The sequence below is a fragment of the Heterocephalus glaber genome, unplaced genomic scaffold (genome assembly GCF_053883595.1).
Source record: "Heterocephalus glaber isolate CG9 unplaced genomic scaffold, H.glaber_assembly_v1.0 deba00001461, whole genome shotgun sequence".
In the NCBI taxonomy this organism is placed as follows: domain Eukaryota; kingdom Metazoa; phylum Chordata; class Mammalia; order Rodentia; family Bathyergidae; genus Heterocephalus; species Heterocephalus glaber.
The window spans coordinates 41,312,209-41,324,798 of NW_028258308.1; the positions used below are offsets into that span (position 1 = coordinate 41,312,209).

The 12,590-nt window shown below is 36.9% G+C and overlaps 1 protein-coding gene across 1 annotated transcript in view; it reads right to left on the bottom strand.

Moving 5' to 3' along the window:
* LOC101719410 (A disintegrin and metallopeptidase domain 3-like) overlaps positions 1–9,022 on the bottom strand; it is a 161,677-nt gene extending 152,655 nt beyond the window's left edge. The window contains 3 exon segments of the mRNA XM_087217349.1: positions 500–553; positions 8,381–8,459; positions 8,859–9,022. Of these exon segments, the coding sequence (XP_087073475.1) occupies positions 500–553; positions 8,381–8,459; positions 8,859–8,919 (194 nt within the window). The 5' untranslated portion in view covers positions 8,920–9,022.
* Positions 9,023–12,590: the final 3,568 nt, after the last annotated feature.

Sequence of the window (12,590 nt, forward strand, 5' to 3'; positions counted from 1 at the left end):
AATCATTGGTGATTATATTTTATAGTTACAGTCATTTCCATTTATCAAATATACATTAATATTTACATCTCTCAAATAGAATTTGGCTCAAATATTCATTTTTAAAATGTGAAGATGAACTTCATGTTTAAATTTGAGGTTTAATCACAAAGAAGAAATAACTTTGAAAATAAATACAGTATCTATGCTCTTGTGTAAGTTCAATTTAACACAGAAAAACATAAAAAATAAAGAGAAAAATAAAAGATATATAGATTTCTTACAAAAGCCAAAAATATCTAGAGATGGAGGGAGGGGAGAGAGTGGGGAGGGGAAAGGGATGAAAAAAGAATTGAGAGGTGTCTTGTACAGGTACTAACTCCCCAGAAGGAATGTAATCATTATGTACTGCAAGTGTACTAAGAAAAATCCCTGAAAAATCCTTGAAATGTAAATATAAAATGTGATTATAAAAATGTCATACCATAAAAACAACTGTATAAAAAGAATGACCACTTACTGTTTTTCAAGGTGGAGAGTGTAACTTTTCTTTTCAATATCGATGACATAAGTGACCAGCAGTGAAGTTTTCAGGGAGAAAGTAATCATTAGAAATTCCAGCTTCTAAGCAGTAAAAAGTTGTAACTTTAAAAAACATACGTACTCTTTCACATAAAAACATCTTATATCTTGTATGTCTTGAAATTATATTACATATATATTTTTACCTTTGTTGAGTCTTGGATGTATAAAATGATTATAATTAAATTTAAATCAAATCAGTCTACTTCAAATTTAAGAGCATAAATCATTAATGTTCTCCAACCCCAGCTGCTTGGGCACACAGGCCCAAGCCAAGGACCCACCTGGAAAGGAACTGCAAAGATGAACAAGCAACAGGCAGAGGCTCACCCTGATACCATCAGTAAGTGCATGGAGACCCTAGCCAGAAGCCTGCTCAGACATCACGGACTGGGTTGCACAGCCCCCAGCCAAAGGCCCTCCCAGACCACAGCTACATACAGGGGGAGGCTGTAGCCAGAGGCACACCAAGATATCATCCCAAGTGTGCACAGGTCCCAGCCAGAAGCCCATCCAGACAACAGGTCAGCTCAGGGATCCAGAAGGGAACCATTCTGAACCCAGGAATTGTGCACCTATAAATATTCAAGAAGTTAACATCATCACTCTTCCTTAGAGGATACCAAATAAACAAAAAAATAATAATAATACAAGAAAAAAGAACAAAATTAGCAAAATTTGTATATTTTTTTCAAAATTTCTTTTTTTTCCCCATTAAGTTTATTGGTGCATTGTAGGTATAAAATACAGTTACATACATCATTGGGATCTTGTACCATTACATGAGTCTCTTGGTTCTTTTTTTTCCCCTTCCCTTGCCCTCCCTTCACTATTTGAAAAGAATTTGTTTCCATTTTTTTCCTTTTCTCATATTTTTTCTTTTCCCTTCTTTCCTTTCCCCTACCACTCCCACTTCCTCTGCTCCTTTAGACTTTTTCTTCCTATTACACAATATCAATTATACATTTTTAAAATTACAATATCAAGATGTAAAAGACATTACCACAGACTTTACAGAATTTAAAAGGATATAAAAAGCACATTACAAAAATCTTTTTGAAATAAATTTGACAACTTCTAACAAGTACCTTGGAAGACAAATTAATGAAACTAACTCTGGAGGAAATATAAAATTTGAATAGCATCTATTAAAGAAAGTATATTCCTATCTTGAAAACCTACCTATAGGACAACAGGCTGGTATACATTTTAATTGATAAATTATATCAAACACTTAAAGCAGAGAAAAAAAGGAACACTTCTCCCCTCATTTTGGGAAATCAACATTGTGCTAATCCTAAAACTGGATAAAGATAATAGAAGAAAAAAGTGTGAACATGGATAGAAATTTGTTTAACAAAACAAACTATTGGAAGTCAGATCTGGCAGGATGTAGAAAGTGGTTTTGTTATAAGGATGACAGTGTTGGTTCAGCATTGGAAGATCCACCTCCAAAAGTCATCATTTTAACAGAAGAAAGGAAAAAGCCATATGATTCTGTCACTAGTTGGGAAAAAGTATCAAACTAAATTCTACAGCTGTTCATGGTAAAAACTATCAGGAGACTAGAAGTAGAACAGAAACTTCTCAACAGATTAAAGACATGTACTCCATACTTCCAGCAGAAATGCCTTATATGAATGGAGAAGATTCAATGCTTTCTCCCTAAGGTGGGGAACAAGGGCAGATATGCCTACTCTTCATCTGTCCATTAAACTTTGAAACACAGGCCTAAACCAAAATAGTCTGGGAATAACATGACACAATTAGGATAGGACTGGCAAGGTAGAAGCAAAATCTTTATATGTAGATGAAATGATCATCTACAGAGAAAATACTAAGAAATCTCTAGGACCCGCAAGAACTGGTATTTGAATTTAGCAGGATTAGAAAACACAAGGTATATATAAAACTTCAGGTCTATGTATACTTGCTATAAATGAAAAATTGGATATTGACATTTAAAAGTTATGTAGGAGTACAAAGGATCTAGAAAAGTAAAAAGAAAAACAAAACAGTGTTGGAAGACATCTAGTACCTAATTTTAAGGCTTTCTCTAAAGCTAGTGTAATCAAGGCAATGTTGGTGTAAGGAAAGTCATAGATCATTGGAATAAAACAGAGAATCTAGAAATAAAACCACACATATATGGTCCACTGAGTTTTGAAAAATTATTTAACATTAACATTTTATAGAATATAAACTCAATTCAAGAGCCGAGGAAAAGATAGTGTTTTCAGCAAATGGCACTAGAACACCTGGTATCCATATATAGAAAATGAACCTCAACCCTTTATTTCCATACATAAAAATAAGTGAAGGGATCTATGAACCTAAATATGAAAGACTAAAAGTATAAAACTTTAAGAAGAAATTATAAGGGAAAATGTTTATGAATTTAGGGTAGGCAAGAACTTCCAAGGATACAAAAAACCCCCACGATGTATAAAAGAAAAAAATCGATAAATGAGATTCCATCAAAATTTAGAACTTTAAATGACATCGTTAAAATGAAAAGTAGTCCTTAAACAGACCATATTTACAGTGCATATAACCTATGACCAGAATATATAAAGAACTCTTATCTCATTAATAGACAACCCAATTAAAAAGTAGACACAAGAAGATGATAATAATAGCCAGTACAGCACAAGGAAAGGTGTGCCACAATAGAATCAGAAAAATAATAATCAGTACAATAACAAGATTGAATTATACACTCATTAGGGAGATGAAGTTAAAAGCTGTAAAAGCCTTGTCATGACTTTTTCTTTTTGTTGGATTCTCCCCCTTTGCATTTAATTTGTCATGCCCAATGGATTCATTCTGCTGGGCTTCCTGGGGTCATGATCCTCATTGTCCTTTCCTAGGATATTGTCTAAACTTTTTGGAGTGCTGGTTTGGTGTTCATGAAGTTCCTAAGGTGCTCTTTGTCATAAAACTATCTTATTTCTCCATCAATTTTGAAAGATAGTTTTGCAGGGTACATCAATCTGGGTTGGAGGTTGTTCTCCTTTAGGGCTTGAAATATGTCACTCCAAGCTCTTCTTGCCTTGAGTGTTTGCACTGAGAAGTCTGCTGTGATTCTGATGGGCTTTCCTTTGTATATGATTTCTTTTCTCTCACTGCTTGTAGAATTTTGTTCTTCTGTTGGGTTTCTGGAATCCTAACTATTATATGCATAAGTCTAGATTTTTTTTGTTCAAGGCTATTTGGAGTCCTATATGCCTCACTTATCTGTATGTCAAGTTCTTTTCCCCTGCTTGGGAAGTTTTCTGCCATCACTTCTGTGAACAGTTTTATGTCATCTGCACTCTCTCCTGTTTCTTCATTGACTCCAATCAGTCTTATGTTATTCTTCTTTGCATCATCTAGCAGCTGCTGGATTGAATTCTCGTGGTCCCTTACAATTTTAAAGCAATTTTTCGTTTCCTCCTCACTAATTGCAATCTTATCTTCTATATTTGAAATTCTGTCCTCACATTGGTTCATTCTGCCGTGTAGACTTTCAATCAAATTTTTAATCTCCTGGAAATCTGTTTCGATCTGTTTCATGTATTCCATTTGTTTCCTATGTTGGGATTCCATCATGTTCCTCAGATCCTCTATTTTTTTTATCTGTGTCCTCTCTAGATTTATTAATCATGTGTTGCACTGTGGGCAGAATCTTTGCTATTATCTGAGAAATTATTTCTGATTTCATTTGTTCTAGATCCTCTTTTGTTGCCAGTTCAGGGAGTCCAGGTGGTTGAGTATCAGATTGTTCCATCTCGTTTCCCTTTGGGGTTGCTGTAGGTGATCTGGAAGTCTGTTTTTGAGGCTTGTTTACATGTCTTCTTATTTCCACAGGGTGGGGGGAGTGTGCTGCTGGCACCTGTGCAGCTCACCTCCTCTGCCCTAGGAGTGGTGGAGTGGTGGTGGGATGCCTCTTTCTGGACCCTGGGATTGGCTCACTTCCTCTGCCCTAGGAGCAGTGGAATGGCGGTGGGGAGCCTCCTCCTGGGCGCTGGGTTTTTCGAAATATCTTAACTTTTCACCAACCTCTCTCTCTGTCTTTCTCTCCTCTTTCTGGCCTCTGGTCACTACTATTCTGGTCACCACTATGAGCGCAGTGTTTAAGAGTCCATATATGGTGGAAACCATGCAGCATTTGTCTTTGTGTCCCTAGCTCATTCCACTTAACACTACAGTTATTCTCTGTTCATTAAAATTTTGTAAACTGACAAAAGGAAAAACAAAAACAGAAAGATTAAGCTCAAGGACCCGAGTTCTATCCCCGGTACCAAAAAAACAAAAGTAAATAAAAACAAAGAAAGATGGAAACACTGCTATGTTAGAAAGCTGTATTAGAACTAAAACTCTCAGACACTGCTAGTGGAAATGTACAATAGTATACCTATTTCAACTCCAAATTAAACTACAATTTCATTACTTGAAATATGCATCTGAAAGTATATATCAACAGAGCACTTGTTTCTTTAAAGCAGATTTATACCGAATGGTTAAAAACTAGAAATATTGTCCATCAACACTTCAATCCAATTCTTAGGGTACTGAACACTATAAAATGTATTAACTGATATAAATAGCAAAACTGAATACACTTGTTCTTAGCCAAAAGGCTGAGAAGTGGTAGCACAACTGAATATAAAAATAGATTAAATAAAAGAAGATACATAAAGGATTATTTTATAATCTGTTTCATATGAAGCTCATGAACACAGAACTAGTAAATCTGATTCAGGTTGTAAAAGGCACAAATTACTTTCTTAAGTGTCCAATCAGAGGGGCATACAATGGTTTAGAATCAAAAGAAGCTGACATTTGAGTAGTTTGGTAAAATCAGACACATTGTATTTTAAAAGCTAGCATAGCCTAAAAGAGGGGAAGGTAGGATTTAGAAATGTTTTACTCTCTTACCAGGATACAAGTATTAATATTATTTATCTTATGTTTGCTTTTGTAAGTTATATTTTAAGAATGTACTATTTAAATTAAAATGTATTAACATAACTTTTTATGGTTGTTTACTTTTGTTACCCATTTGTACCTATTTTGTCATTTCTAATATTGTATGTTTTTCCTTCACCTATTCATTTTCCTTCATCTCTCTTACCACAATTAATTTCAAAATCAATTTTTAAAATTATTATATCATAATTTTTTCATTAATTGTAGGTCTTAATTTAGAAGCATCTTTAAAACTTTTACGGTTATAATTATTTTTCTAATTTCTTAATTAACTGAAAAATTTTCACACTTTTTAACTTATCAAGTAACATTTGTTGTAAGTTATGCCCCTATAACATTTTCAGACAGGATGCAATGTTGTATAAACTTTCTTCATCCTTGTTCATTATTTATTATTTAATATTCATAATAATTCAAGATTTCTTCTTTAACCTATTGAATTATAAAGTGTACCTTTACCTTTGCAAACACAATCTAATTTTTTGGTTAAGTTTTCAGTTAATTGAATTATTGTCTAATAATGAATTATGTATTGTAAGTATTTGATTTTTTTTACTGTGGTCAGTTTTGTTGAATGTTCTGTATACTTTTGAGAAGAAAGTGCATTATTTACTGTGGAGATTGAATACAATTACAGTGTGATTGGAAAAAATGCTATTTTTAAATTTCTGGGATGCGTAAAAGTCTGATTGCTTTTGATTCTTGGCCAGAACAGCGACAGTAAATTTATAATGTGTTCTATAGGGTACAAAACTCCCCTGGGTAAAGTTAGCTCTTTGAGTGTCTGCCTAGCTAGGGTGACAGGGGTGAGTCTCCCAATGACCGAGTTCTCCTCACAGATCTTGCTGGTCCAAGCCAGAGCCTCCACGTGTTGTAGTAGCATAGAGTTTGAACTTATGAGATGTTCACCAAGGATGTTTCTTGGAGTCCTGATGCTTAACTAAATTCTCTTTCTCTTGTTACACTGTATCTTTCCATTATAAATAACGTCATGAGCGATACCCCATAGTGTCTACTTGGCTCAACAAGTGCCAGAACAAAAGTACATTCACTGAAATATGTTCATGTTCTAATCAATGTCCCTTGAATAAATTGCTCGATTTGTTGTGCAAATTTTCTTTTTGAATGTTTTCTATAATTGATGTCAACTAGCAATTGAATAAACGTATTTATGAGGTAGGAAAATGGATTGACAGTTTCTTTAATGCTAGTTTTCATTTTATGTATGCTAAGGGCATTTTATACATTCTACAATTTTAAAATTATTGTATGTCCCTAGAAAACTGAAAATTCTATCATTAAGTAGTGATGCTTACCCCTCATGACAGTGTGTGCATGTGTGTTTGTGTGTGTGCTGTTATCATGGTTAATCATTTTTTCTTTTGGTTACCATTTTCCCAGTTTATGATACACTCTCTTAAACACATTGACCTCTCCAGACATTTTTTTTACATTCAATGAAATCATGACTTTATTTATACGTGGAAAGTAAAACCTTTCAACATGCAACATATATTTATATTTTTGGTGTAACAGATTTTATATGTGTGTCATCATTGATTTTTTTTTTTTTTTTTGGTGACAGAAAGTAAGAGAGAGTAGCCAGGCCATGAAATCTGCTGCAGGATGCAAGTTTTTCATTTGGCAACTCATGTTTCTTAGTCCTAGTTACCCAGGTTCTGTCCTTGGATCCAATCAGATCTCTGCCTTAGCATTAACCCTTCCTCTTCTGAAAAGCAAGATGCCCTAATCATAAGTGCTATTTCTTATAAAAAGAGATGTCCAAGTAAGAAATTAGAATGAAATGTAAGTCAAGTAGTCAATATTGCTAAAAGCATGTATATCTTAAAGCTTAATAAAAATACAAGCTAAAGTAAGATATTTATTCTGATGTTCATGTAGACCAAGAAGACTGAACTAAGCCTGTCGCAGGCTCAGGAAGAGATGCATCGTCATTCTCTGATGACTGTCAAGTAATGGAATTTTTGTGGAAGACATTTTGCAATTTTTTTTTTTTTTTTGGTATCAGGGATGGAACTCGGGACCTTATGCTTGTGAGGCAGGCAGCAGAACCACTGAGCTACATCCCCGGCCCCATTTTGCAATATTTATGAAAAAATAATAGTTTGCTTGTTGATCCAAAGGAGATAATTTTCCAAAGTTTGTGAAACCACATGCTAAAAATTTGATGAAGTACAGATTATTACATCTACGAGATTCCATGTGTTTATAAAGCCATATTGGTTACAAAAGTAAATCTTTATAAATAAATTAAAAAGTCAAAACAGTCTTATATGATGATTAAAATATGTTTGTATATCATTAAGTATTCATTTCATTTAAATTTACTATCTTCAAAAAGAGGTTGATACTTTCTTCACATCACTCTGTATAGTCTGGATTTAATTTTATAATGCACATGTTTTACTAATTTGATTAAAATATCATTAGTTTTACAAAAGACGTATATATACATATGTTGCATATATAATAAGCATGATGGTATCCTTTATATATTTTAAAATCATGTTATAAGACAAATGTTAGTATGACCTCATAGAACACACATTTAGATGTAAATATTTTTGAGATAAACAGTCCAGTAAACTCTCTATGCTTTTTGTGAGATAGGGATTGTGGGAATTTTTTTGAGTTTGTGTTTTAAAATATGTTCATAATATTCATATTATTACTTGAGAAATGAAAAACATCGAATTCTTGCTGCCATTCAAAGAAAAAGGCTCTTTAACATAGTAAATTAGAACACACAATAAGAAAAGGGATCTATTAGCTGACTTGAGCCATAAACTGCAGTAGAAGAAAGTCACTGCAGGTCTTGAAAGTCAGTACCTGCGTCCTCTGTGCGTCCCCATCCTCTGTGTCGCTCTCCACCTTGTGCGGCACCGTTATCTGCAGTTTCTGAGAATCTGCAGGGAGGAAACGCCCGTGAGCTTCCCCGTGGGCAGCAGCATCGTCCGGTTCCACCTGTGCCCATCTCTCATCAGCCTTCGCACTTCCTAACCCTATCCCTCGCGCGGGTGGACACGCTCACAACGCACACTCACATGCACTCACGCTCACGCACACACCCGCACACACACGCTTGGCCCCCAGGCTGTTCCTGGGCGAGAGGCCCCTGCCGTGACCGTGACGGCTGCAACCTGGGCCTCCGGGGCTTGGGCTGCAGTCCCCAAGCCCGGCTCCTCCCGCCCCCCGGCCGGAGCGGCGCCTTCCGCGGGGCAGGGTTCAGCGAGCAGCCCGCGCCCAGCCCCTCCTGAGGGCCGCAGCCGGTGGTGCGGCGCCTCCTGTGCTGGGTCCCGGCTTACGCGGGCCAGAGGGGGCGGTGAGCCGGGCCAGGCCGGAGAGTAGCAGCAGGAGAGACAGCATTGCGGGTCGCTGGCCTCAACGAACAGGGCCCGACAGTTGGGCTCCCGGGCTTGGGCGGCTCGGGACGGGCGGCCGCCAGGGGGCGCTCTGCTCATGCACCGCCTGATGCACTAATACAAATGGAAAATTAATTATTGTATTATAGGTAAGTGTGATTCTTAGAAAAAATTTCTACAGGGTTCAAATAAAATGTTAAATATAAACATGTTGCAGGTGTCCCTTGGTGTCCATTGGGAATTGTTTCTAGGAGCCTCAGGAGGATCCTCAGTCTGTAAATGCTCATGTCCCCTGCACAGCATGGTGTGTGTAGTGTTTGCCAATAGCCTGCTAATGCCCATCGCATGTTACTTTAAATCACCTGTGGGTTACTCATAGGGTGCAATGCAAACGCTATGTAAGTAGTTGTTAAACTCTATCCTTTAGGGAATAATGACAAGGAAAATAGTCCTTATCTTCTGAGAATAATTTAGATCCTCAGTTGGTTGAAACTGAAAAATAATGTTCGTGTTTCATCACTTTAGTTCTGATTTACAATTTGTGTCAGCAAACAAAAGTAAATAACTATAACTGACCCTTTAAAGACAATTAAAATCCACTTGTTCATTCAGTTTCTAAATTTTAGATTCCTAGAAAAACCTGTGTTTTAGGGAGAGTAAAGGTACAGCAAGACGAAAAATTTTCCCCTATAAATACAGAGCTTACACATTGAAAGATAATGGAGCTAACTTGGAAAACTTTCCTTTTATGAGATAATAGCACATGCTGTTAACTTGTCTAACTTCAATACTTATTTCTATGCTAACACATTTTACTGTAAAATATACCAAACAAAAAGATTACCATCTTAACCATTTAAATGTACATTTAGGTGGAAATAATAATTATTATTGTACAACCCACCACCACCCATCTCCAGAACTCTTTTCATCGTGTAAAACTCAAACTCTACACTTATTAAATGGGAATTCCTTATCTTCTTATTTCTCCCAAATCTGGCAATCATTCACTCTTTGTCTCTGTGAGTTTGTTACTGAAGGTATGGATATAAGTGAAATCAATCAGTATTACTCTTTTAATGCCTGGCTTATTTCACTTAGCATAATGTCGTGAAAGTTCATCCACGAGATTGCTTATGTCAGAAATCCCTTCCTGTTTAAGACTGAATAATATTCCATTATGGGTGTGTATTGTTTATCACTCATCCATGTGTAAATACTTAGATTACATCTGTTACCTGTTATGAATGTTGCTATGAATATGGGTGTATAATTTTCTTTGACTCCATATAACCAGATTATTACTAGAATAATAAAGCAACCCATGAAATGGGAGAAAATATTTTCATATTATTTGTGAGATAAGGGACTTAGACCCAAAATACAGTACGTAGAGGAACATGAAAAGACAATCTGATCAAAAATAAAAAATTTGAACATTTCTGCAAAGATATGCCAATAGCCAATAAGCAGAAGACATGCTCATTATTGCTAATCATTAGAGAAATGCTAATAAAAATCAAACTGAAATACCAGTTCACATACATTAGGATGGCTATTATGAAACAGAGAGGGTGCAGAGGAGGAGGAAGAAAGAAAGCATGTGATTTTTTTTTGATATAGGGTCTCACTACATATCTCAAACTGGCCTCAAACCTGAGACCAAGTCCCAATCCTGCTGCTTCTGCCTCCCAAATACAGTACTGGGATTACAGGTGTGAATCACCATGGCTGACTCCCATTTTGAATTTTCCTTGTGGCAAAATACACATAACATTAAGCTTACCAGTTTAACCATTTTTAAGTCTATAAGCCAGTGGTATTCATGCAACCACCACCACCATCCATCCCTGCAACTCTCCACTGTGATTTCTCAAATCTCTCTCCATTACACTCTTCACTAGACCCTAGGGACTAGTATTGTCCTCCTGTCTCAAAGAATTTGACCACTCCACGTCCTTCATACAAGCAACCTCATACAGGACTTGTCTTTTCATGATAGCTTATTCCATCTAGGACAGTAACCTCTAAGCTCATCCATCCTGTGGCCTGGATGGGAATGTCCTTCCTGTGAAGGCCAAATGATGTCCCTCTTGTGCTTGTACTGCATTTTAATTACCTACTCAACTCAGTATTCTCCATGAACCCTCCAGTTCTTCCTACTTTCACTATATGAATAATATGGCTTTGAGCATCAGTCTCCAGCCATTTCCTAAGACTCTCCTTTCATTCTTCAAAGTACATAATCTGAAGTAGCAGAGTGGGGCCTTACAGTAATTCAATCTTTAATTTTTTGAGGGCTCACCACTCTGTTTTCCACATTGGCTGTGTCATTCTGCATTCCCATCAACAGGATGCTGGGGTTCCTCCATGTCCTCTTGGTTGGACTTATTTTCTTTCTTTCATTCTTTTTTTTTTTTTTTTTGAGATTAGTCATTCTCATGAGTATAAAACAGTCTCTCCTATGGTTCTGATTTGAATTTTACTAATGATTTGTAATGCTGAGTATTTTTTTTTTTTTTTTTTTTTTGGTACTGGGGATCAAACTCGGGACCTTGCACTTGTGAGGCAGGAGCCGGAACCACTGAGCTAAATCCCCGGCCCAGTGTTGAGTATTTTTATGTTTATTGTTCTTTTGTATTTCTTCTTTAAATAAATGTCAAGACAGGGAGGGAGGAAGGGAAAATGCTTGAAAAAAGGAATTAAGATGTGTTATGTACATGCACCAACTCCACACAAGGAATGTAAACATTAGTACTGCAAACGTGTACTAAGAAACATGGGAAAAAAAGGAAAAATAAATAAATGTCCATTCAAGCTCTTTGTCCATTAAAAATACGTTTGGCATTAAGTTTTAGGAATTTTGAGTTCTAGGAGTTCTGTATGTATTCTGGATATCAGTCTGATACAGGATATTACTCATGCATAGCATCTTCCATTCTGTTAACTGAGTTTCTGTTAACTGAATGGTGTGTTTTGATTCATAAAACTTACTCATTTTCATGAACTGTGCCTTCAGTGCCCTGTCCAAATAATCACTGCCAAACACAGTTATGCATCTGTTTCCCTGGCTTTCTTCTATAACCTTTGTAGTTTTAGCTCCTCCATTTAGCTTCTCATTCCTGTCATCTCATCCCTCTTTGCTCTTTGAATCTCTGAGCCCCTAGAGCCCGCCAAACCTCTCCACTGAACCAGCTTGGTTTCCAGGGGGCTCGCGGGCGAGAGGCCTTGCTCCTCGACCTTAAAGGCTGCGACCTGGGCCTGCGGGGCGTGGGCCGCGGTTAGGGGCTTAGGCTTGTGTTCTCGGCTTAGGCTGCGTTCTGAAGTCCCTGAGCCTGGCTCCTCCCGCCGCCCGTCCAGCCTGGCCTGGCCTGCGGTCCTGGCAGACACATGCGCTTGCTCCTGGGACTCGCAGCTTAATTTTATAGGCCGTATTTGGGGCGGGACGTAAGGGTTATAAAGCTCATTTTCTTCTTCAGGCCATTTGCTGGCGACCTTGGCAGTCTTCATATTCCTCTTGGCAGCTTTCTGGTGCAGTGCATGCATTCCTGTGACAAAGGAAAAACAACAGCCATTCACTTTATGTTCAGGAGCAGTTGCCTATTTTTAATTAGCTCTACCGGGTTTATATCTTAAGTTTCAGATCAAAACAAACATTTAAAAGTCAAAAGTCAA